The sequence below is a fragment of the Haemorhous mexicanus genome, chromosome 3 (genome assembly GCF_027477595.1).
Source record: "Haemorhous mexicanus isolate bHaeMex1 chromosome 3, bHaeMex1.pri, whole genome shotgun sequence".
NCBI lineage: Eukaryota > Metazoa > Chordata > Aves > Passeriformes > Fringillidae > Haemorhous > Haemorhous mexicanus.
In genome coordinates this window covers 3,652,534-3,675,981 of record NC_082343.1, presented here as the reverse complement: position 1 = coordinate 3,675,981, position 23,448 = coordinate 3,652,534, and the positions used below count along the sequence as shown (strand labels likewise).

At 41.7% G+C, this 23,448-nt stretch overlaps 1 protein-coding gene across 4 annotated transcripts in view; it reads left to right on the top strand.

Annotated features, from left to right (window-relative positions):
* Positions 1-3,372: 3,372 nt before the first annotated feature.
* VRK2 (VRK serine/threonine kinase 2) overlaps positions 3,373-23,448 on the top strand; it is a 36,643-nt gene continuing 16,567 nt past the window's right edge. For 3 of the 4 annotated variants that reach the window (XM_059840532.1, XM_059840536.1, XM_059840533.1), the window contains exons 1-8: positions 3,373-3,587; positions 3,727-3,867; positions 12,540-12,595; positions 13,089-13,158; positions 13,497-13,584; positions 13,722-13,830; positions 15,019-15,111; positions 21,466-21,598. In XM_059840532.1, the coding sequence (XP_059696515.1) occupies positions 3,732-3,867; positions 12,540-12,595; positions 13,089-13,158; positions 13,497-13,584; positions 13,722-13,830; positions 15,019-15,111; positions 21,466-21,598 (685 nt within the window). In that variant the 5' untranslated portion in view covers positions 3,373-3,587; positions 3,727-3,731. The remainder of the gene's footprint in view (positions 3,588-3,726; positions 3,868-12,539; positions 12,596-13,088; positions 13,159-13,496; positions 13,585-13,721; positions 13,831-15,018; positions 15,112-21,465; positions 21,599-23,448) is intronic. The other variant, XM_059840535.1, reaches the window with a different exon arrangement.

The window sequence follows — 23,448 nt, the reverse complement described above, 5'->3', positions numbered from 1 at the left end:
TGGACGTAGGTTTGGGTGGGTTGCTCTGATAATATCCTGAGGTGAGCTTCCTAATTATTGTAATTACGTGATCTCAATCACAGGGCCAGCCACACAAAATAGAGTCAGGAGGCTCTGAAATGGGTGTCAGTGCACCCAGGCAATGACTGAGCTGAGCAACACGGCCCCCGGGTGTTGGAGCTCCCTGGATACTGCAAGAAGTAATTACTCCCAAAGTTCTGAGGAACTGGCAGGGAGCAGCAACAATGGAGCGAGCCCGGCAGGAGCACGGGATCTGCACAGATGCAGGGACACAAATAGATCTCCAGCACAAACTGGGAAGCAGTCTGAAACTCAATGCCTTGTTGTCAATGCTCTTAATATCAAGATGTTACATCTCTGGAGTAAATTTAGCCATGATATTTTAAGCATCGGTGAGATCTGGAGCAAAGCAGGGGAATTGAATGTGGGAGTGCTAAAATGTCAGTGTTAAATACCACAATGCAATGGTGAAAGAAGCTACAAGTGCTCACCTACTGTAGGAAATTTAAGGGGCTTTGTGCATGTGACACTGCAAGATTTCATATAATTGACTGCAATCCTTTATATTCAAGCTTAGGTTTGAGCAAGGAGAAGAAAATTAAAGCAAATGGAAAAAGGACTGAATGTTTAATGTACAGTGCTTTAAGACAAAGACAGAAACAAATACAGCTTCAGGACAGGTTTGCTGTCTTATTAAACACTTAAAGCACCGACTCCCTGAGAATCTTTAAATGAAGCCCATGATAAACCAGCACAGCTGATTGTTACTCTCCAGAACATATGACAGAAAGACTTTGATATTGGTGGGATCTGTACATTTTTACTGTTATTAGCACATACACATTTCTCCTACTAGGATTTTTGAACTTGGCAGTAGCGGTAGCTGGATCACCTTGAAGGGAAATTGCTTCCATCATGATTAGGCTTTCCTGAAAAACCCAAACCCACACATCTGTAGTTATAATGGTCATTCATCCCCTTTATCACCTCCCCAAACTGCTCATTTGTAGCAACTGTGAAGAGGGCACTTGGCTTTATTTGATCTGCATAAATGAAGAATAGGTTTTTGAGAAGGTTGCTAATTGGTTGATTACAAGCAGGGGAAAAGCAAAAAGCCCCACCTCCAGTTCAGTTCCACAGGAAAAGAGGATTTTTTTAGGCCCACCCACAAAACATGTACATGTGCTATTTAACAGGGCCAAAGGCTCTAGAATCAAGTTCTAATCTGCTTGGAGCTTTTCTCAGTAAAGCCTTTGGTCTTTATTAATTTCTAAAAGTATGTATGTGTCAATTTTATTTTGAAGTGTCTGAAACCAAACCATAAAAACTTTGCTGGTAACATGCAGCTTTTTGTGGGCCTGCTCCTTATGGCTGTTTATTAATAAAGATCTGGATTTAAATTATAAGCTCATTTTTCAGGAACAGCCTGATATGTGCAGAAACTTTTCTTTTAGTATTTTCTTTTTAAATATGAGTCATATGACTAGTTTCTGTTACATTCCTGAGTGGTTGTCTTTGAGGATTTTAACTTTTAATGACTGACAAAAGCTTGAAAATCTTTAACTTTGCATCCATTCTCTCACTAAAAAAAAAAAGAACCATCAAACAAAAAAAAAAATCCCCAGCAAACAAAACAACCAAAAAAAACCCTCAGGTATTTCTTGTGACTTGTAGGATAAATACCTTAAACCCTCTTATACCACATGTTAACATTAAATTGCACAAGTTGTGATAGAGCTCTAAGTTATTAAAGATGGTTCACTATTCCGCAGAACTTAATGAATTATTCATACTTAACCTGTTTGTTTGGTTTTTTTTTCCGTCTACCTCATCTGACTTGTTTCACTTTCTTATTCTAGTGTGGGCAGGGAAAGAGCCCGGAAGCAGGAAGCCCTTTGATAATGCTTTCATTTCAGTTCAATCACGTGGATACTTCTTTGCAACAGCTGAGCAAAGACGTTTTCTCTTAAACAGAGGTTTGTCCTCTGATTCCCAGGCAACTATTTCAGATAATTTTCTTCTGGAAAGATCCTTTACCCAGGTAACACATCACACTGATAATGGTGATGGTTTCTTTGATGCTGAACTGAGCATCTGTAGTTGCTTTCGTAAATTAACCAAACAACCTCAACACCACCCTCCTACAGTCTGTTTCGGCAATTGCTGCAAAGGGAAAAAACTCTACAAAATGCTTTATGGAAATTTTGAATTTGTTCTCTTTATGGCTGAGCTTTCTGCTGGTGATTCTTAAGCTGGTCTTTTCAATAATGATAAAACCACAGCCTGCAAGACTGATGAAGCCAAAAGAATTGTTACATAAAGGCTTAATTTACTGATGGCAATACAGGCTTTGCAGTTGTAATATGTGTTACTACTTTTAAGTTTACTTGCAAATTATGTGGTTGTTGATGTTTTAGATTTTGATTGTTCTTTTAAAAGAGACAGAAGTACTTTTTTTAAAAAAAAGTAGGCTTAAACTTTTAAGTTTTGTACCCTTTTTTTCTGGAAAAGGACTTGTAGTCGTGGTGTGGTGGTTCCCCCTCAGGTCTGCCCAGGTGCTGTGTACCTGGGTGAACGGACCCTATCGATAAAGCAAAGCTTGCACAAAATGGTGGCTCGTGATCAAAGCTAAGCCCTGGGATCTTAGGCAATTAAAACTCACCTCACAGTGTGCTTTACTGCCAATTTACATGGGGATGGGCCTGATGGACTCCTGGGTCAGCAGCATCTCTCCTCTGTCCCTGCCTGGAACCAGCCTGAGGTGGCCATTGCCTCTTCCACTGTGCTGTTCTGGGGGCAGTACCTGTGTCTCTGGGTGGAAATGGTTACTCTTGACCTCTGCCAGGAAGATCCTGAGGGAAAACCGAAGTGGCCTGAGGGAAGCGTGGCACCACGACAGTTCTGTGACTTCGCTGCACCTTCTCAAAGTGCCTGGAGAATAGTTTGGGGTTTTTTTTTGACTCCAAATCCTGTCAGCTGAGATTTTCTTTTTTTACCTCAGGCAGGAGACCGTCTGATCTCCTACTTCTCTGTGCACGAAATAATTTTTTAAAAGTTCCTCCCTCGCGAAACGCAGCCTCAGAAGCGAGAGAGCGGAAACGCCTGGGGCTGATGGCAGCGGACGCCATCTCCCTCATGATCTCTCTGCTCCATCTCTCTCCTTCTCCGTTCCCCTTAATGTCCGTGCTCCTCCAGTTCCCTTCTCCCGGAGCAAGGAGCCGGAACGCCCGGGACACACCGACTGCAGAGGCACCATACCCCCGCTCCGTGCCCCCGAGGAGAGGCGGTGGCGGCGGCGCCTCAGGGCGGGGCTGAGGGGAGGCGGGAATGGTGCGCGCTCCGCCCCGCCGCGCGGAGGGCCCTGAGGGGGCGGCTGCGGGAGTCCCCGGCCCGGCCGGGGCTGCCCCGGCCCTGCCCCGATCCCCGCCCCGGGTTCCCCCGCCCCGGCTTTCTCGGCGGGAAGACGGCGTCCTGCCAGCCGTTCCTCCTCCTCCGGCTGCTGCGGAAGTGCCCGGCTGGGAAGTTTGCGGCCGGCGGCGGAGGGAGGCCGGGGGGGCTCTGTGGAGGTGGGTGAAGGGGAGCGGGCTGAGGGACATCGCCCCCTGGCCCTGCTCCGTGCTGGTGGGCAAAGTGCATCGAGGGACTTTGTACCTTCTGGCAGCAATTTTTCAACAAACTTTCTCTTTCGTTTTCCCCTCCCTCAAGGTACGATGCCGCCCAAAGGTCCCGGCAAAGGCAAGCTGCCAGTCCCGCTCCCTAAAGACATGATCCTGAAAGACACCGAAGGAAAAACCTGGAGGCTGGGCAATCAGATCGGCCAGGGAGGATTTGGCCTGATCTATTTAGGTAAAACACTGCTGCTAATTAAGAGGGTGACTTGCAAATTGTTTTGTAACTTCCGGAACTGGAAAAGGCAGTAACTTTAAAAAGCGTGGTTTACATGCTGGTGGTGATCCTTGTTCAGGTTCCTGCTGCATTCCTGCTCATGATGCAGCGTGCTCTCCATGGCGTGTCCAGCTCGTTTTGCTGGATACTAACACGATTATCTATGGATCTTGAGCAGGGCAACCCAGGTGCCGCTTGGTCAAAGCACCGACAGGTGATGCTTTTCGAAGTAAAAGTGCTTTTCTTAGCCAGGGTTTTGGCCTTATGCCAGCCTCATGCTCTGTAGTTCTCTTTCAGTTTCTGGTTATTGCAAGTGTTATTTTCTGGCTGAGAGTAAATCAGTTTTGATCCAGGAAATGAAATAGTAACAATACTTAGCTGGGTGCTGCCTCTGAATTCACATTTTTTCGGCAGAGGTGGAAATGGTGTTCTGTATTTGCTCTGGCCTAGATAAGTTTCTGTGATTCCTTCAGAAGAAGCCACTGCATTTCAGTCAGTTTGTGCTTTGTGAGGAGTGAATAATTCTGAAAGGCAGCTTGTAAAGCATTCTGGGTCACTGCAGAGGGTGGAATGTATGTTACTGTTGCTGGTCTCTGTGAAAGGGCAAATCCTGTGTCCCAGCCAATATTATGAGCTTGGGTGGTTTGGTTTTTCTTTTTTTTTCATGGCAGTATATAGAAACTATTTCTCAGTGTCTGTTTGGAGCTAAGTTGAGCTTGTATGGAGCAGTGAAGAATGACCTAAAAGCAGTTCAATGCATTGTCCTTGAAGCCTCATGGTCTTTTTCAGTTACAGTAATATTAAATCTATTTGGAATATTAAGGCTTAAAACTTAAGCAAGTCACTCCTATACACAAACCAGCTTCCTTTTGTACAGAAATCAGCTACACATACAGTAGCAGTACATCCAAGAGGTTCCTGTAGTGAAGTTTCTGGTTTGGCTTCCTCTGAAATTTCTATAGTTCACACTATTCCTCAGAGCCAGTGGGAATGACAGGGATTTCAGCTAACAGATCAGATACAGAGGTGTCAAAGGGTAGGGCACCAGTTTTCCTTTTGGTATATTTTATTGCCTTGTTATGAGCACCTTGAGGCATTAGTTGGTTACATTTGAGAGGTGCTGTGAGCTGGACACGTGAGAGATGTTACCATGAGTAAAGGTGTCTCTGGGAGCTTCCGTTCCAAGATAAAGGACAGGGAGATGGGAACCTGCAGAAGTCTCCCACAGATGGAAGGGTGTGAGGGAACTGGGAACGCAGTGCAGAGAGCAAGTTTGTAGTGAGTGTAGCTCTCCATGTGTAGGACCAGTAATGTTGTGTTCCTGCATCACTCAAATGTTGTGTTCCTGCATCACTCAGAATATGGCTCTGTCATTTCCTGCTGTAGGCAAATCACACTGGACCTTGAGGGTGGCTTAGCACATGGGATTCAGACAGTTCCAGGCAGATTTGAGTTTTCTGTCTGATCACAGAGCCCACCAAGGTGATTTCTTATACTGAGGTGTTTGTTGCAGTTTGGCTCCCACTGAACTGGAGAGCAGTCAGTGGATTAGAGTGAGAATCAGGGACTCTTGGTTTTACTGTTCTCTGGTTTTTTGTAAGTGACAGCATGGCTGGGGAAATGCAGCTGCCACTTTTGTAATGGTATTTGTGTTCATTTAATCCCTTCTTTCAGGAAGAACAGTGAATGCTACCTGCAGCACTGCACTGAAGCCTCAGTTCCCCTTGTAGCTCATCAATTAAAGAGAAAATGGACATTTATCCCTAAGTATTGACACTGAAGCTTTCTCTTTTTTTTGTCCACCTCTTGATCTCTGATGTGTTTATACTAAAGTATGCCATTTAGCAGCTTCTTGAGGCCTTGATGCTACAAAATTCAGCTGTCTTTGAGAACCAGGGGGAGTGAAGTGAATGAAAAATTTTTGTGCTTAAGATACAGGAGCTTGGAAACATCCCCTTTTCTCTGTGCTGTTCAGACCTGTTTTTAAAACATCTAGAGCAAGGTGTGAGAGGACCACTAACTTAGAGAGAAGGAGCTCTAGAGAGGTGGGAGACAGGAGGTTCAATTGCCTGCCAGGTATGAAGAGCACAGCCCTTTTATGAAATTAAAGGTTAACTTTGCCAGCTATCTCTTTTAATAAGTATTTTTACAGTAGCAGTGTAAAGATTTTGATGTGGTTGTTATAGCCTAATTTCCCATTAAAGGTATTCCATACTCCATTAATCTATAACAACGTTCTTGAGAAATTTTACAGTATCTCTGCAAAATCTATTTACTTGGGGTGCATTTTGTGAAAGAAGGTTCTGTTCAGTAAATCAAAGCTGCTGAAAGGCATTTCCAGACCCTGAGTCCCAGGATGCAAATGTAGGGCATCAGAACTTCTAACTGTGTGCGTGAAAGTTACCATGATCTTCAGGTTCTGCCCTGCCTCACAAATGCTTTCCCTTGTTTTCTGATTATTCTTACTCTTTCCAATCTGTTCCAAATTGTTGTGTTGCTGGTGCTGATTTGCTCTCAGGTAGAGCTGTTGCCCCTTTGATAAGGGGAGCAGAATGAAGAGCACCTGTGGAAGGCTGTGACATTGGTGGTCTCACAACTCTCTGGTTTGTAGCCCTGTGGAGAGCAGTGGAAAATGAACCAAGAGCTGAGGAGCCTTACATTCTCTCATTTATCTCTCTGATCACAGCCAGTAATTAACACCCATCTTTATATAAATCATTCTCTAGTCCTGCTGCAAGCACTCTATTAATGCACAATTTGGACTGAAAATTTAAATGCAGAAAGGTCACACAATGTTTTGTTAAGATTCCTCTGTCATGTGGAGCCTGCTGCATCCAGTGCTTGCAGGCTTCTTTCTCGTGGAAAGAGATGGTTCTGAAAAATAGAAATATTTTTTTAAATTTATGCACAAATGTTTCTTAGATGGTGTCTTTTACAATAGAACTTACTACATTGTGAATGTGTTTTAATTTTATGAAGCTCAGGAAAGTAAGTATTGATAAAGTCATCATTGAATTGTACCCTGCTTGGAGATCAGTATAGCCAGTGCACTTTCCTTTCCTTTTGAGGTTTTTTTTCTCACATTTTCAAGGAAGAGAGAAAGAATTTCTTCCTAAGCAGAGATTAAATGTGTGAATATAGTCTTTTAATGCTAGCAGTACAGTGAGCCCTGCTACTGGAGGAGGTCTGGTAGGGCCTGTTCTTTAAACCTTGGGTCATAGTGCAATCTAACTGCTGGTATTCTGGGAATCAGGCTGAGGTGGGAAAGAGTTTGTTTCTGTTTCCGACTAATTTCCATGGATAATTTGTATAGTTTTGAGCAGGGATGTACCTGTGTCAAGGAAGAGAAGCATCAATGGAAGCTTGGTCCTATTGTTCATTCCTTGGTTTGCTTGGGAAGCTGCTTTAGCAATTGCTTCTGAAGAAACAAAATCCTTCAGCAGTTGCCTAAATTAAAATAATTCAGCAAATAATTCAAAATGCAGTAAAATTATACCAAAAGATAAATTCAGCATGGTTTTTATTAGTTCAGTGGAAGGACGGATCATAATAGCAAAGCCCTGTAATTAAAAGCACTAGCAGGTAACTCAGGTTAGGGATGGATTTTTCTCAACTTCAAGATGTTAAAATACCTGCAGGTGTGAACCTTAGTGTGAGAATAAATTTGTTAGAAGACAAACACCACTTCAGGAAGGGTTTTTTTTGTCTAGTCACTAATAACAACTGTACAAATAGAAATACTGCAAGCGCCCTGTTTGTAGGCAAACTAAATCATCAATTTAGCATGATTTTGCTGCTCAGAGGCTACTTAGGGCTGACTGACCTGCACCATCTCTCAAAGAGAAAATATTCCTTACCTTTACTAGTTCTTGCTGGTGAGTGCTTCCTCTGGAATCTTCCCCCTTTCTTTTTCTCTTTTGGTCCCTTGTAAGCTGAAAGTCTGACTTGGAATGTGTAACTCATTTTTGCACAGTAGTGGAAATCCTGTTACAAAGCCTGCAGAAGTCATTGCTCTTACACTGTAGTGTTCTGCCACATCATGTGTTGGGATTCTTCTTCTATATGCTGAGTAATGCTGGGAGGTCAGGAGAGCAGTTTTGGTTGAATTTATTATTTACTTTCTGTGGGGGAGGGAGGAGGAGCTTTGGAGGACAGCTAAGGTACCTGTTGCCTCACAGAGGGCACTCCTTCAGTTGTCTTTGGCACCTGTACCCTACTGAAACTGGCATTGTATCTTCTGAGTGGGCACCATGTCAGACCAGCAGATGGGCTGTAGCAGAATCTTGCCAGAAAACAGTTTGTGCATCAAGTTTTAAATATTGGAGGCCTGGGCTCCCATCTGAGTGTGCTGTAAGAGCAGGCCATGCAAAGCTTTTCTGCCTGGGGTTAAAGGATGTGTCATCCATATTCCAGCTTGAAGTAATTAACTTTGAAAGTCAAACAATTGGCTTCCATTAATGTGGCATACAAAAACTCTGGTGAGTCAAGATTAGGGTTTCACAGAAGCACAAGTAAGAGATGTTGTGAAATTTCTTTACCAGTACTGAATGCTCTTAACTTGGAGGCATTTGAAGTGGAGCAGTTGAACACTATTTTGTCCCAAAATCAGTTTAGTTTGGTCTTGCAGAAGGTGGGTCTAGTGGAGGGTTATCTATCTGTAATCTATTTAAAACCCCTCTACATTCTTAAAGCTACCTGGAATAAGAATCTTGAATAAAACCTGGTCAAAAACGCTGCTCAGCAAAGAGTCTGTCCAGGAAAAGATGCTGCATCTATAAAGTAACAGAGAAGGAGATCTTCCTTAAGCTGCACTGAAAGTGGGGTGTAAACACCCTTCAAACACTGAATGTTTCAGTTTTTGGGGAATACTGGATATTGCAGTGTCAGGGAGGGGGAGACAATGTGCTTTGTTTGCCTTTACACCTTCCCTATGTAGGAAATAGATGAAGTGGTGTTTAGCAAATGCTGCTTTTTATGTACTTCTGTACATTTTGTTTTTAGTAACTGTTGCTGCAGCTTGGGTCCTTTTTTATGCTCTGAGCAACACTCCTTCCCTGCTTTTGCCCATTGAATTTAACAGCTCTTGGCTTGACTTGAACAGGGTCAGAACTTCTCCAGCTTTTTTTATAGGTAGCCTGTAACTTCAGAAATGTGATATTTTTGAGATTATTTTCGATTTCTGCAAAAACTAAGCTGATATATTACTCCTCAGGATTAGATAATGAATAGGACAAAGCAAAAATAAAATAGTAGCAACTAAGGAACTTCTGAAAATACTTTTATTTGTGTTTCCCAAACAAATACATCCTCAAAATATCCAACAGTGGCAAAGACACCAGCTGTGGACAGGAGCAGGGCTGTTTCTCCAAACTGCCAAATCAATGCTGTTTTCTTTTCCACTGTGTAAACTTTGTCAACAAAAGTGGTTCTGTGAGAGCCATTGAAAATATTTCACCATATTCCAAATGTGACTGCCACAAATTAACTGCTAAAACTACAACAAGCACGTTTGAACTGGCAGAGGGAATTGGCACCTTCCTCTGTGTCAGGCTGCAATTGTGCTGTGTGGTTGTAGGAAATGGCAGTTCAGCCACAAACACCCTTTTGTTACCATAGCTGGTTAACATTTAGAGAGTGCCATTAATTAAGGATGTGGCACTCAGCAACAAAAAGGATGCAATTCATGGTTAAAGTGCATGATAAGGCCATAACTGCTGTGCTGGGTGAAACCAGGGAATCCTGGACATGGGTTAATTCCAGGTGAGGTTTTTGTGCAGGCACAGCAGTTGGAAATCATGGCTAGGATGTGAATCTTACTGCACTGCTTTATTTCAGAGGGCATTTTAAAGCTGTGTGCCCCACTCTGGTGTGCTAGCTGTGACCATGGATTGAAGGGGAGGGAGGGAAAGCAGAGCTGTGTCCTTTGCCCTCTACAAATATTTTGTGAGACTCCTCTTGGCATGAGGGGAAAACAGCCACAGCCTCCTTCACAACTACATCCTGCACCCGTGCTCCCAGTTATGCAGACAATGGTTTGGGTTGTGTGCCTGCATCAACAACCCCCTCCCCAAATGTCAGGGGTTGTGCATCTCTAGTTGACAAAAGCAGCATAAGCTGGGAACTTGTGCACTTGTTATGCTATTTTAAGGGCTTTTTTTGCAAACATAATCTCACCATATAGTGCTCCTGGTACCCTCTGTGAGTACTTATCTGCCATCAGAGACCTCCTGCCTATCAGCACTGCTCTCCTGCAGAGTCCCTGCTCACTGTCCTGCAGTCTAGCATTTAACTGATTGTAATATTATAAATAGCCATGTGCTACCACACAGAACGAGGCTAGCACATGGCTAATTACGAGTATACAGTAATTAACTATGAGCTAAACTCGCAGGAGAGTATGTGGTGGTGGTCTATGAGGTATGTAATCAGACTGTTTGTTAAACCTTGGGAGCCTTTCCAGTCTGTTAAATAACTATACATAGTAATGAGACAATTTTTAAAAAACCATTTATGTTTATTTATGGACAAAAAAATAGTCTGTCTTTTTTCTGAGCTGCGACTGGAGTATTGCTGGTTGGCATCTGAATGGGCAATTAAAGTGGTGTAGCCAAAGGTGCACCTACAACTTCTGCTCATCTGTATGGGTGAGACTGACTGTCCCAGCATTATCTGTGTAAGAAGTTTAGTGTTATTCATGGGGACTGTTGTGCCTTGTTCCATGTATGTGCAGTAAATATAATACCTTTTCTCCTTTTGTACACTTGAAATGAACTCATTTTGTGGGGCACCTGTTTCAGTATCGTGTTGAGCTTTGACTTTTCACTTTGTAACCATTCCTGGTTATGTTTGGGTTTATTTTCCTTCAGGATGTGACTTTCAGTGTGACTCCAAAAGCATCCAAGCCAGCACAGTGTAAGAACCACGGGGGTGAAGCCCTTTTGCTGGGCTACCTCCTGTTAATTGCTCCTCTTCATTACCCTGACAGCTGTTACTCTGTTCCAGATTATCATGAATGAGGCCTCTCTTTATAAAATGTCAAGAAGTCTACAGGGAAGTTAGATCAGCCTCTTTCAAATGCATTTAAATTTGATACTTGCCTACACCTATCAAACCTCTGTTAAGTAACTTGGTATTGAACTACATTTTCTTATCCAGAGGTTCTTTTCTGATCTGTGCCAGTGAAGGGAGCACATCAAATTCTATTTGGGTAATGTGTTGTTGAATGCAGTGAAAACATATGGGATGTGCTCCTTTTACTAATGTCTTCTATTAACACATATTCTATATGTGGCAGACAAAAATGAAACACAAAAATGCCTGTGCCTTAATTCCCACTTCAGTACAAAAATATGGTAAGAACAAAGTGTACCAAAACTTCCCTTCTAGTAGATTTAATGTGTGTTCTGGATGTGACTGTTACTTGTGTGAGTCTATGGATAGTTCACACCTTCCAGATCTACTGGTTTTATAGTTTAATTTTATTTTAATATGGTTTTAGCACAGCATCATTCACATGGGGAAGTGTCAGTGGGGAACCTGTGGGTGTTTGGGGTGTGTACCCTGCCAGATTTAACCAAGATGCTGAATAGAATTGAAGGAAGATGGCAGCTGAAGGATAAAAATACTTCATTGTAGAAGTATTTTTATGCCCTGACCATCAAAAAAAGTAAGCTTGGATGGTTTGATTAGATCCAAGTTTACTTGATTTTTATTATGCGGATAAAAGGGGTCTATTTTTGTGTGTGCTCGTGGTTGAAGTGTTTCACACCTGGACTGTTGTTGGTATTTGATCATTTTCAGAAGTTTGAAAGGGACACTTATTTCCTAGGAATTGTATTCTTTTTACCTTTTTTCAGTGATGATTCTAAAAGATGATTTAGTCTCATTAAATTTTAATCCCAGTGTAGCTCTATGTAGCTTCAGTAGTATCAGAGAGAGCTGATAGTTCTCTCAGGGTCAGAAGAAAATAGGATTGCATTGTCTGTGCACAGAGGTTCTGTCTCCTGGGCTGTAATTGGCACATGTGGTCAATTATTGTTTTGAAATCTCTACTTGCACTGAGAGGCACAATCCCTCAGCTCCCCTTTAGGCAGGTGGTGGCTGTGCTATCCCCAACTTAGGCCAGTGTCTAAATAATGCCAGAATAGAAATCAAGGTTCTAGGGCCAAATTAATTTGTGATAGAGGAAAGCAGACAATCCTGTCTAGAGGCATAATGTAGGTCAGAACTTTAAAGTGGCGTCTTTGTCACAACAGCAGATTGACAGCAACCAAATACAGTGGTTTTCCAATTGGCTGGAATGACTTAAACAGGGTCTGTCCTAATGGAATGGCTCATTGTGGTGCCAGTGTGCACTGAGGACATCCTGCTTACTCCTTAATTAACATCCAGGGGAGACTTCTGAAAACAGGGCTTCAAATTGCTTTTCTACTTGTTGATTAAAACTTCTCTCTTTGTGTTGGTTTTGTTTTATATTTCTTTGAACTTGGCAAAGCTCTGACCTTTAAAGGCAGGAATTCAGACTATCTTTTGGTGTGTATTTTTGGTTGCTTGACTCAGTGTTAGCACAGTCTTTATTTGCAATTACATTTTGTTGCATACAGCTTGATCTCCATCTCTTTGTTCCTTTACAGCATCCCCTCAGACTCAGGTTCCTGTTGAAGATGATGCAGTGCATGTCATTAAAGTGGTAACGTGTAGATCTCATTTCTAAATTATTAACTTGCTTGCAGTTCTTCCTCTTAATTATCTACCCTTATTTTCAGCATTGGGTCTTTATTGCGTGCTTGTTGCTTTCGGTGCTTTGGGTTTTTATACCCTTTCCCTGCTTGGGGATATATTTGGCATTTCCATGACACACAGTCTTTCCTTGACTTGATTTTTTTCCTTGATTACAGCTCCTCAACAGTTTACTAAGGAAAATTAGACTATGATCTCAAACACACCTGATCTCCAATATTTCTGAAAACCGTCTCTTTAATAATATCTGAAAGAATCTGTGTTGGTTAAGAAAATGCATTGCCAAATAACGTTTCTTTTGCGCTACTTAAATTTCACGTGACATGAAATCTGGAACATGGGAGATAAAAGGGGTTTCATTCTCTTGGTATTTCTTACATGTTTGCTTTAGAAACTGTTGTCTTTCTAAGACCTTTTATGATACCAGCTTGGTTCCTCAACAGGAGTATCTTGAAAATGGCCCCTTGTTTTCTGAGCTGAAGTTTTACCAGAGGGCTGCAAAACAAGAGCATAGTAAGTAATGTCTCAGCTCTGACTCAGAGGTAAGGACGAGTCTGGGTTTGACTACTTTTGTTAAGAACTGTTGCTTTAGAGCTTGAAAGCCAGAACCAGTGCCAGCTGGTGCTGTGGTAGTTCTAGATTGCTGCAGGTTTTGTTATTTGAGTGTTGGCCTTGTCCTTTCTGGTCAGAAGGGAGAACAGAAGCCAAGCAGCCAGAACAGGCCACATTTATTATGTGCACACCAAGGAATGGACTCCAGAGACAGGCCAGCCCTAGGACAGAGAAAACACCCCAGACCTGGAGTTCTCAGCTGCCTTTAACCCAATGTTATGTTCTTCTTGTTATTACAGTAAGAAAATGGATGAATCTCAAAAAAATAAGATGTTTAGGAATTCCAGTGTTTTGGGGATCAGGCCTGGCTGAGTACAAGGGAAAAAGGTAATGAGATAAATGGTAATTAAGCCTCAGTTTGACTGACCACCCATTTTCAAAAGTGGAGATTTAGTCCTTTCAATCTGACACAAACTTGCAGTTATGTCTTAAAGGATCCCTCCCTTTTCTGTATTTCCTGACAGCTACAGGTTCATGGTCATGGAGAGACTGGGGCAAGACCTTCAAAGAATCTTTGAAGACTGTGGAAGCAGGTTTAAGAAGGAAATTGTTCTGCAACTTGGGGCACGGATGGTACGCACAGAGAGAGGGGAAATTCCTGTGTCTCAAGTTTGCTGAGTTCAACTAGAGAATTACCTTGCTGATACAGCTCCTTTAGGTGGCTGCTGAGTTTAAAATTAAATGTGTAAATGCTATGTATTTTCTCTTTCTCTGGGGTTTTTTTAGGAAAAAAAAACTATTCAGTGGAAAATCAAGACTCCCCTATAGTCTGAAATTTGGTCAAACCAATTTTTTTTCTAATAAGTTAAAACACAGACCATCCACTTCAACCTGTGTGTCTAGACTGAGATGTGTAAGGCTATTCTCATGTTTCAACATGTATTGATTTTTTTTCAGTGTCTGAAGGGTATTGTATTAGACATCCATATTTGTCGAAGTTCACAATTGCATGCCTGAATGCCAAATTTTCAGTGTGTTTGCTGAACACACTGCTCATACAGGCCAGGATTTGTCCAGTCTGCAAATACCAGTTTTGTTCTCAAATGGGTGTAGACTGGCACTTCCCAAGAGAAAGTTACACATGGTCTCCTTTGTAACATGATTTGTGTTGTGAAGTACTGCTATTGCTGAGCAGAGGTGGATAGAGAATGGAGTAGGGATAATGGTCTTAAGTTGGAGAAGAGGAACTCTCAGACTGGATGCGTCCAAAGCATCCCTTTAACCTAAATATAATTTTTTTTTTAATTGAAGGGCTTTCATAGTCACATAATTGATAAACTTGTAACACTCCAAAAGTCAGGACTGGCTTGTCCTTTGGATGAGTTGCCACATGCAAATGTGCTTTTTAATAATAATTAGAGCTGTTGTGCCTCAGTAAGGAGCTGGAGGTGTTGATGGAGGGGAGCTGTGGCATGAGGTGCTGGTCATGTAATAGCTGGCAGGATCAAATGTATGCCAAGCCTTTAGAGCTGATGGAATATGGTTTTTCTTAGAGCTTGGTGTTCTCAGCATCTCCTCTGGTGTTTGTAAAGTACTGGTTTCATTCTTGCTCTGTGATATAGAAGCTGGTACTCAGGTAAATCCACAGGGATATCTCAAGCAAAGTATGGCTTGTTTATGCTTTGCCATTGTTAGTCCAAGCCAAATTTGTCAGCTCAATCTCTGTAGCCCTTGGTTCCCCTGTCTAAGTGAGAAATATTTGGGGGCAGAGTGGAGAAGATGATGATGATGTTCTCTCCTCTCTTCTAAACTCTTTCCTAGTTGGATACTTTGGAGTACATACATGAAAATGAGTATGTCCATGGAGACATTAAAGCAGCAAATCTTCTTCTGGGCTACAGCAATCCACATGAGGTGAGCATGTTTACTTATCTGCCCCTTTACTGTGTTTATAACCATTGAAAAGTTTTAAGTTTTGCAAATGTTTTGCTTTCGCAATTCACATATTAAAATGAGTTTATGCATGAGCATTCACATCTCCTCACAGCAGATCTGGAGTGGCTCTGTGGAGCTAGAGGGCTGAGAAAGGCCAGCTTTGTCCTGCTTCTTTGTTCCCTCTGTGTTCTGCTGACTGGGATACTGCTATGGATGAGTAAACTCATGAAGAGGATAAATTGTGGGATTTAATTGCTGCTCTAGGTTATACCAGTTAAAGGATTGGATGTGGCCCATTGTACTTTCATTCTGGGAAGTTCTAGATTTCTAATATTGCCATGAATTGTTTCCATGCCCTAACTCTCCTGTCCTGCTCATTGTAGTGGATAGGACAGGTAAGTAGGATTAAAGTTGCTGTTCTCTAGCACTCTGAAGGCAACCTTGAAATGGAAGTCTTTGGGTAAAATGTTTTGAAACAAATCTTTTGGTCCTGTTGTTTTGCACGTGCTCCTCTGATGTCTTTTTTTTTTTTTCTTCAGGTAATAAAATCTAAGTATGCTTTTTTAATTGGAAAAAAAAACATTTAGGAAAAAAGGACATCTTCAACTTCACTTAAATATAATTAGCTCTAAGCAATACTTCTTTCAATTTTGATTTCTCTGCTGCTGTGATAAAGAACCAGATCTTGCAAAGCAGCTCACTGCCATTGGAGGTGAACCATTTGAGTGTATCTGCTCTTTTTAAAAGCTCCAAGTTAAATGGCTGAGTCAAATTTAACTTGTTAGCTTTCTGAAAGACATCATTTGAAACGCAGCATGGCTGTTTAAGACAACCCTGGGTTTATACAGTGGTTGCAGCCAGTGCATAATCACAGTTTATGGTGTTCTGCTGAATCCAGAGGAGGAGGCTCTTTAGAGCCAAATTGATCTGCAACCATTAGCATAACGCAAAGGACTTTCCTTTTGTCTTGGCTATTATATATTTTTATGACAGCGAGAAATGCTGCTGTTTTTCAAATTGCAGTCACTTTGGAAGTGTCCACTTACAGTAATCATAAAATGTTAAGACTTGGAGCTGACTTGGAATTGGGCAGGGTGCTGGGTGATTTTCTGATTTGTTTCATGTGTTGTTTGTATGAAGATTGTGCTGTACTTGTAATTTGCTTTAATGATAGTAAATTCATTGACAGGAAGACAGTTGTGAATTACTGGACAGAGGTTTTAGTGTTTATTTTCTAGGGTTTATTAAATAAAAGAAATCATTAAATGCTCCAGTTTGAATAGCTCCTAACTCAACACCTATGAAGTGTCCATCACTGCTGGGAGGTTTGCTGTAGAATTTTGTTTCACCAAAATTTCTGTTGAAATTATTCTATAAGACTTTTCAAAAAGTTCCCATTCTAGTTCAGAAGTGCTAATGGGGAGAATTTCTAATATTTTCTTGCATTTCTGTGGTGTGAATCAAACTTCCATTCCTGTATGTGTGAAGTGTTTGTGCCACCTTTCTCGCTCTGCCAACACAGTGAATAACTTGATTGCCTTGGTCTTGGTTGGTTTTTCTTTTTAAAGGTAAAATGATCAACCTAATCTCATAAATAGGGAGTAAGAGCATCTAGCCTGTGGCAAACTCCAACTCAGGAGTACAAGCCCAGGGGCTCCTGTGGCTCCAGTGGGAGTTGGCATAATAAACCTGCCTGACCTAACGATTTCTGTTATGAGGTTTTTCAAAAATTTAATGCCAGTGAGTTCTTTCTCTTTAGGGTCTAGGATTTTAAGAGAAAATATATTTTAAGTGTTCTAGAATTAGAGAAACTTGTTTTTAAAAGAAACCAAAAACTCATCTCTTAAAAATAATATTAATCTCTATTCAAAATATAATTCCATATTCTGTTTTGGTAAAGAGAGTTAAATCCCTGTTCAAAAAAGCAGGTGTACCTTTACACTAAACTTTATCTTTTTTTGCAACTGTAGAAAATTGATGACAGATTTGCATCTAAGAACACACATCAGCAGTCACTAAATGACAGAAAAAAATGCAATTTTCCTGTGTTAGACTTCCTGCTGCTGGTCTCTCTCTCTTCTGTAAATTAACCTGGTGAATTTACACCATAGCCAATAAGTAAGAGTCCCCTTTCTCAAAGGGCATGTGAAATCCATACTGCTATCCCCTGCTTTCTGTGGCACGGCAGAGAAACAAATAAAGTAAAGGTGCTGTCACTGTGTGACCTCCAAATGATGGTTAGAAATGGGGAGAGGCTCCCAATCGAGTGACTCAGAGAGCTGCAGATGTGCTCAGCAGGGGGCAGTGAGGCCATTCCCCGAGTTACAGGTCACAGGATCAATTCTGCAGTCAATGGTTCTGAGCACGGGCCTGCACAGGGACTGCCAAAGCAGCAGTGAAGGACTGAGGGGAGTGCACAGCCCATGAATCTCACTGAGGCCTCAAAGGAAACTTGAAGTCATCAGAACTATAAATTACAGGTGAAACACAGTCTCAGGGCTGGGGAGAGTTAAAGATAATTCGTTGTATGGTCCTAACTGTTTGTATGATAAAGCAGAACTTAGAGACTGAAAGAAATTTAAATCCATTCATCTCATTTAAATGGTGATACTAGTAAGAGGGGCAAGTGGTCACCAGACAAGAGCTTAAAATCTGCATTTTAAATAAATGAGATTTGGGAGAGCACCTCCTGCAATCACCTTGTAATGTTTTTTCCCCATGGATTTTATGGGCAGATGTGTTGCAGACTCAAGTCTGTTTGGGTTTAAAAGCTGTGAATTTTAATTGCATGTGCATCTTAGTCCTGATTTGAAGTGTTTCTTAGACAAGACAGTTACATTATAGAACTCTGACTTGATTATCAGAAGAATTGTTTCAGAAGATACAGAAATCATGCATTGATCTGTTGGGAAAAAGTTGCATGAAAGCAATTCTGACTTCAAGCTGTTTTTCATTGTGAGGTGAATTATCATGATTCCTGCTTTTTAGCCCACTGGGACAGACTTGCTAAAGTACAGGTGAATTGAGAAAAAATCAGATCTTCTCTGTTCTCCTTCAGGGCAGAGATGCCCTGTGCCCCTTCCCCTCTCTCTGCTGGTAACCACAATGGAGCTCAGTCTGCCTTTACCTTTTTTGTAGTCCAGTGCCCAACTGAACCTGACAGCACTCTGGCCATTAGCAACCAATCTGCCTCTTATTAGTCGGTATCTACTTAATTATTTACAGGCATGACGTAAACCTAGGAATGGAAACACACAGAGAAAATCACTGTACTTCATCCTGCCAGCAATAAATCTCCTGCTCTGTCCTTCCAGGTAAAGGGAATACCATGAGAATCCAGAGGGCCAGGCTAATAACTACCCAGCTCAGTGCAATCAGATATCATCATGGGTCCAAGCTGGAAGAATTGTGTTTGTTTAGCAGATATTTAGCACTTTGGACACCAAGCACTGTGAGGGAGTCATGCACAGAAAGGGCAGAGAATGGCTGAAGCTGTGGCTGGCTGCTTGTGCTCACAAATAATTATTTGTGCCTGTGATAATTCACTTGACCAAGATGGGCACGTTTATGTGTGCATGAAATTAAAGGTGAAGGCTTTAGAAATCTGGCTCATGGCTGGTAACAACAATCCATTAATTACAGACCATGCTAAGCACTGCAGAGCCTCATACAAACTGGGCTATGTAAAGAAGAGAAACCTGAACAAGAGAGTTAAAATAAGTGAGTGGGAAGGAGTGTACAGTGTGCCACAGCTAAACCCAGCTGTTCTGGGCTTGTCCCTGCTCCACCTTCCTCATCCACAGTACCTTTTCTTATTCCAGTGTCCTGTTTGTCTTGATTGCTCTGCTCTGTTTTGTTCTTTTTTTTTTTGTTGTTCTTGTTTGTTTGGTTTTTTTTCCCAAAAAAAGCATGCAGATAAAAAATATTTATGGTATTGAAACACATACTAAAACTGCCTAATTTTTGTCAGTATTCTTTAACAGTCATCTGCTTTTCCCCTTCCCCATACCCTTAAAAATTCCACAACAACTATAAACTCTAAATGAGCTACCTCTTCCGTGTTCTGAGCAAATTTGGAAGGGCATGCAGTATTACATTATCAAAAAGTGACAACTAGCTATAAAGAACTATATATCTTTTTAATGATGAAAGGGTTATAATGAGAATTGATGAAATGAAATTAATGGTAATTTAAAATAACACAGTCATTCTGATAATGGTTGTGGCAAGGTTGTAACAGTGCCTTGCTGGTTTTGTACAAGCTGAAGGGGATTGATTTTTGTTGGTGGCCAAGGGGCTTTGCCTTGAGAGGCTGCCATGTTTGTGGAAAAAATCTGATGTGAAAATTATGGAAGTGATAAATGGCCCAGCTAGAAAGAAGCTGAACTGGTACACTCATGGCCAACTTTTGAGGAGAACTGCTGTGATCAGATGTCAGGATGACCCTGCATATTTTATGCAAATCCATTGATTTAAAATTATGGAGCTGCTTTAAAAATAAAAAAGTACAAAGTTACTGTGATAGGATAAGTGTGGGGGAGTTTAAATTTGATTAGCAAATATTTGTGACTGCTTTCTGGGTAGCCTGTTGTTACTGTAGTTTGAAAGATCACTAAGGCTGGGCTGTCACATGGGAGTCTCTATCACATAAGCAGGTATGCCCAGCCCAAACCAGAGAGCTACCAGTGGTGCTGTGGGTATATTTTCTTTCCTAACAGCTGAAATCTTATTTTAATGTAGGCATGGCCTTAATTTTTAGAGGCATTTTATCTTCCTGTCTATGTCAGAAACCTGTAGTCAAGCAGAATCCAAAGCACAGCACTGAGTCTGGAAGAATGCACCTCCTAGGCTCCTGTCTCCTTCCCAGCTCACAAAGGATGCAGGACACTCACAGAACTTGGTTTTTAGGGTAGTTTGAGTGAGTTCTCTGGCTGTGGGCTCAGTGAGGGCAGCACCAGAGCATCAGGAATACACCAGAGAACGGATGCAGGAGAAAATCAAATCAGTCAGCCCAACCAAGCTGATGCCCCGTCCCAGATTTTGTAGCCATCCATGCCTCTGGTCTTTAAACTTGTATCCCAGTTTGGCTGGGCTGTCAGGTGAGAAACATCATCAATAATCTTAAAAGCCACCCCCCTGCAGGAAGTGAGGGCTGCAGCCTGGCTTACACGCTCCAGATAAGCTCAGATCCTGCAGCAGAAACAGTAAAACCAAGAGACCAGCAATCCCAGGATTTGAAGCTGCCTGGAGCACAAACAGGAATCAGAAGTTTAACAGAATGTGGTACAAAGTAATGCGTTACGTTTTCTTGAGGCTTTTTTGTTTGTTTGTTTTTTGCCTTTACCAGGACTGACATAATTAAATAGCAAGTGAGTGCCAGGAAAGTTTATTTTAGACTTTTCTAGGATAAACTGTTTTGTAGCTAAAGTGGAAACTAAACTAACGTTCAAATAAGATGTTTTTCTTTATCATATAATAAGATTTAGCAGAAATGATCTCTATGCCTTCAGTTGGTTTTCAGCTTCTGCCCCAGAAATCCGTGGATGGAATGGTGATTGTGGCACTATTGCAGTATACACAACTTGGGCCCAATTTTTTTTCTCTTACATTGGTTTCACTCCATGTATTTACTTCAGAGTAACTGAGAGACCACAGTCTGGTTCTGTGTCTTTTTAAAATGCATTCTATATCCAAGAGTGGTTTACTGGGATGGCTTTCTGGGTTGGGGAAGGCTGTTTTGCTTTGCTTTGTTTTAGCCTTCACTTTCAATAGTTTATGTAGGAAGTTAGTGACAGTGGCATTCCAAAGGGCTGGATTACAGGTGGGCCAGTGCCCAGCAGCCCTGGGGCTCTGGAGCCCCATGTCCAGTCCAGCTGGGGGAAGCTGCTGCCTCTTCCTCTGGCTTTGAAAGGTGCACATTAGAGTTGAATTGGAAGAGTCTCAACTGCTTGGAAAATCCAAATGGGGAAGGGAGTGTGCCTGCTTAAGTCAGGGGAGGATGGGGTCCCATAAGCAACGTGAGGCTGCATAAAAGGCATATTGCAGTTTATGATGTCTGGATGCCCACCTGGAGAGCAGAGAGCTCAGGAACAAAATGAAATGACTGAAATCCTGCTCGACTCTGAAATAAGAGTATAGTAGTGGAAGGATTTAAATGGGGAGGGCAGCTGTTATAGCCCCCAGTTGTACATATTTTATCCTGAAACACCATTTGGTTTAATAAAATTTAGATCTAAGGCTGTCCTTAACCTATCAGTTTCTTAAGACTTAATTATAAAGGTTATACTTTCAAAGGACAAAAGCATTATTCATTTGTCTGTTCATGTCTTCCAGGTTTATCTTGCAGATTATGGACTTTGCTACAGATATTGTCCCAATGGGAACCACAAACAGTATCAGGAAAATCCTAGGAAGGGCCATAATGGGACAATAGAGTTTACCAGCATAGATGCCCACAAGGGAGTAGGTAGGTTTCTTTTTTTTATTTCAGATGAGTGATTATAGAATGAGTAATCAGGCTGTGAGTGCTGCTGTACACAGGAGAAGCAGTGTTGGGGATTGCTCAGCCCCTCGTGTGGTGACCTCCTCGTGTGCCTGGGAATGCTTCCCCAGGGCTGGGGGAAGGGCAGCAGGAGGAACCCTGTGAGGCTCTGCACACACAGCACTGGAGCAGCCCAGGACAGCCCTGAGAAGAGCTCGACATCAAACTTAATTGGTTTGTGTTGGGAGGACTGGTTTGTGCTCGCTGTACCCTGCAGAGGCAGCATTTGCTAATGCTGCATTGTCAAGGAAAGGGGCTTGGAGTCTGCACTGTCCTTTAGGGAGAGCTGTGTCTGAGTGTCACCATCTGTCTTATGGGAGGGAATTTCAAGATGACATTCCTTCTGCAAGGAGAAAAACCTTTTCTGAAGCCATAAAGTGTTAACTTTTTGAAATCTTTTTCCAGTAGCCTTTCATATATCTTACTTATTTAAACTCACTTTGATGGTATTGGAAACACATTTGCAGGTAAATTACATACATAGTCCTTTTATTGGATATTGATTGTACTGCCTTGCATTCCAAGGCAGACTTAATTCAACAATTCCCTAATTAGTTAAAGTCATAACCTATGTCTTGTATTCATTTACCATTAATTAAACCTTAGCTGTTTATTACGCTGCAGTCCAAATCCAATAGCAGACCCATAGAGCCATGGAAAAGGGACTGGGAGGTCAATATTGAAAATATATGGTGTAAAGTCCCACTGATGGCTGCATTGTTCACAATCAATATGGTCAATGCAACACAACTTTCTTAGTTGCTATGTCAGCAAGACAAAAAGTCAATTCTAATGTTATGCTAGTGAAAAAAATGGTGATTATTGAAAAACTTTGACTCTTGCTACAAAAGAGTGTTTTTGTTAACTTTTCTTTCCCCTTTCCCCTCCTTCACTCCCAAGATCATCTCAAGCAGGAGGGATGGTTTGCTGCTGCCAGCTTGGTGAGCATCAGTGTCAGCAGTGATAACTGCAGGAATTTGTGCTTGTTAATAACTGCTGAACTGTTACCTTAAACTAATACTTTCTAACGAGTTTTAGTTGGCACAAACAACTGTATATTATTGCTTTTTCTATTAAAAGGACCATTGACCATGTAATGTAGAGGGTCTTGATAATTTGCTGGAGCTGTTAAAACCTGCACTCGTTTAACTCTGGTCATTAGGAAAAATGAAATAAGACTGGCAAGTATTTCCTGCTAAGACAACTGCACCATTTCACCTGCTAGAAAATATTTTGTGGTGAGAAGAGAGCATCTGTTTTGGACTCTTCTGGCCTTCCCAAGCATGCAGGCTGTTTTCTGGAGACCTGACTCTGCCTGCTTTGCCTGGTAGAGTGAGTGGTGTGGCTGTGCATTGGTATTTGTTGTGGATGCTCTTTGAAGGGTAGGTGGAAGCTGGAATATTTAGGATTTGGCTGTTGAATGGTTATAGCAGCCAGTTTGGTAGTGTTTGTGGATGGGTAAGTGATTCCAGGACAGATAATTCCTTCTATTTGAAAGTGCAGGGAAATTTTACAGACTTGTATAACAAAAGGTGTGCAGAGGAAGCCTGAGGTAAGTTTGCAATCTGTGTCTTAGATGACCTCCTCAAAGTCATGGTGGAATTTGTTAAAACCAGAGGACTCCACAAAACAAAATGTTCAGAAAGATAATTTGAGGGAGCTTACCCCCCACCCCTGACACTTGGAAAGTGTTTCCTTGATAGCTGCAAACAGAAAATCCACAGATTTTTCTGGTGTTCCTGCTAGAAGAGACTGCAGAACATGATGTGGGATCT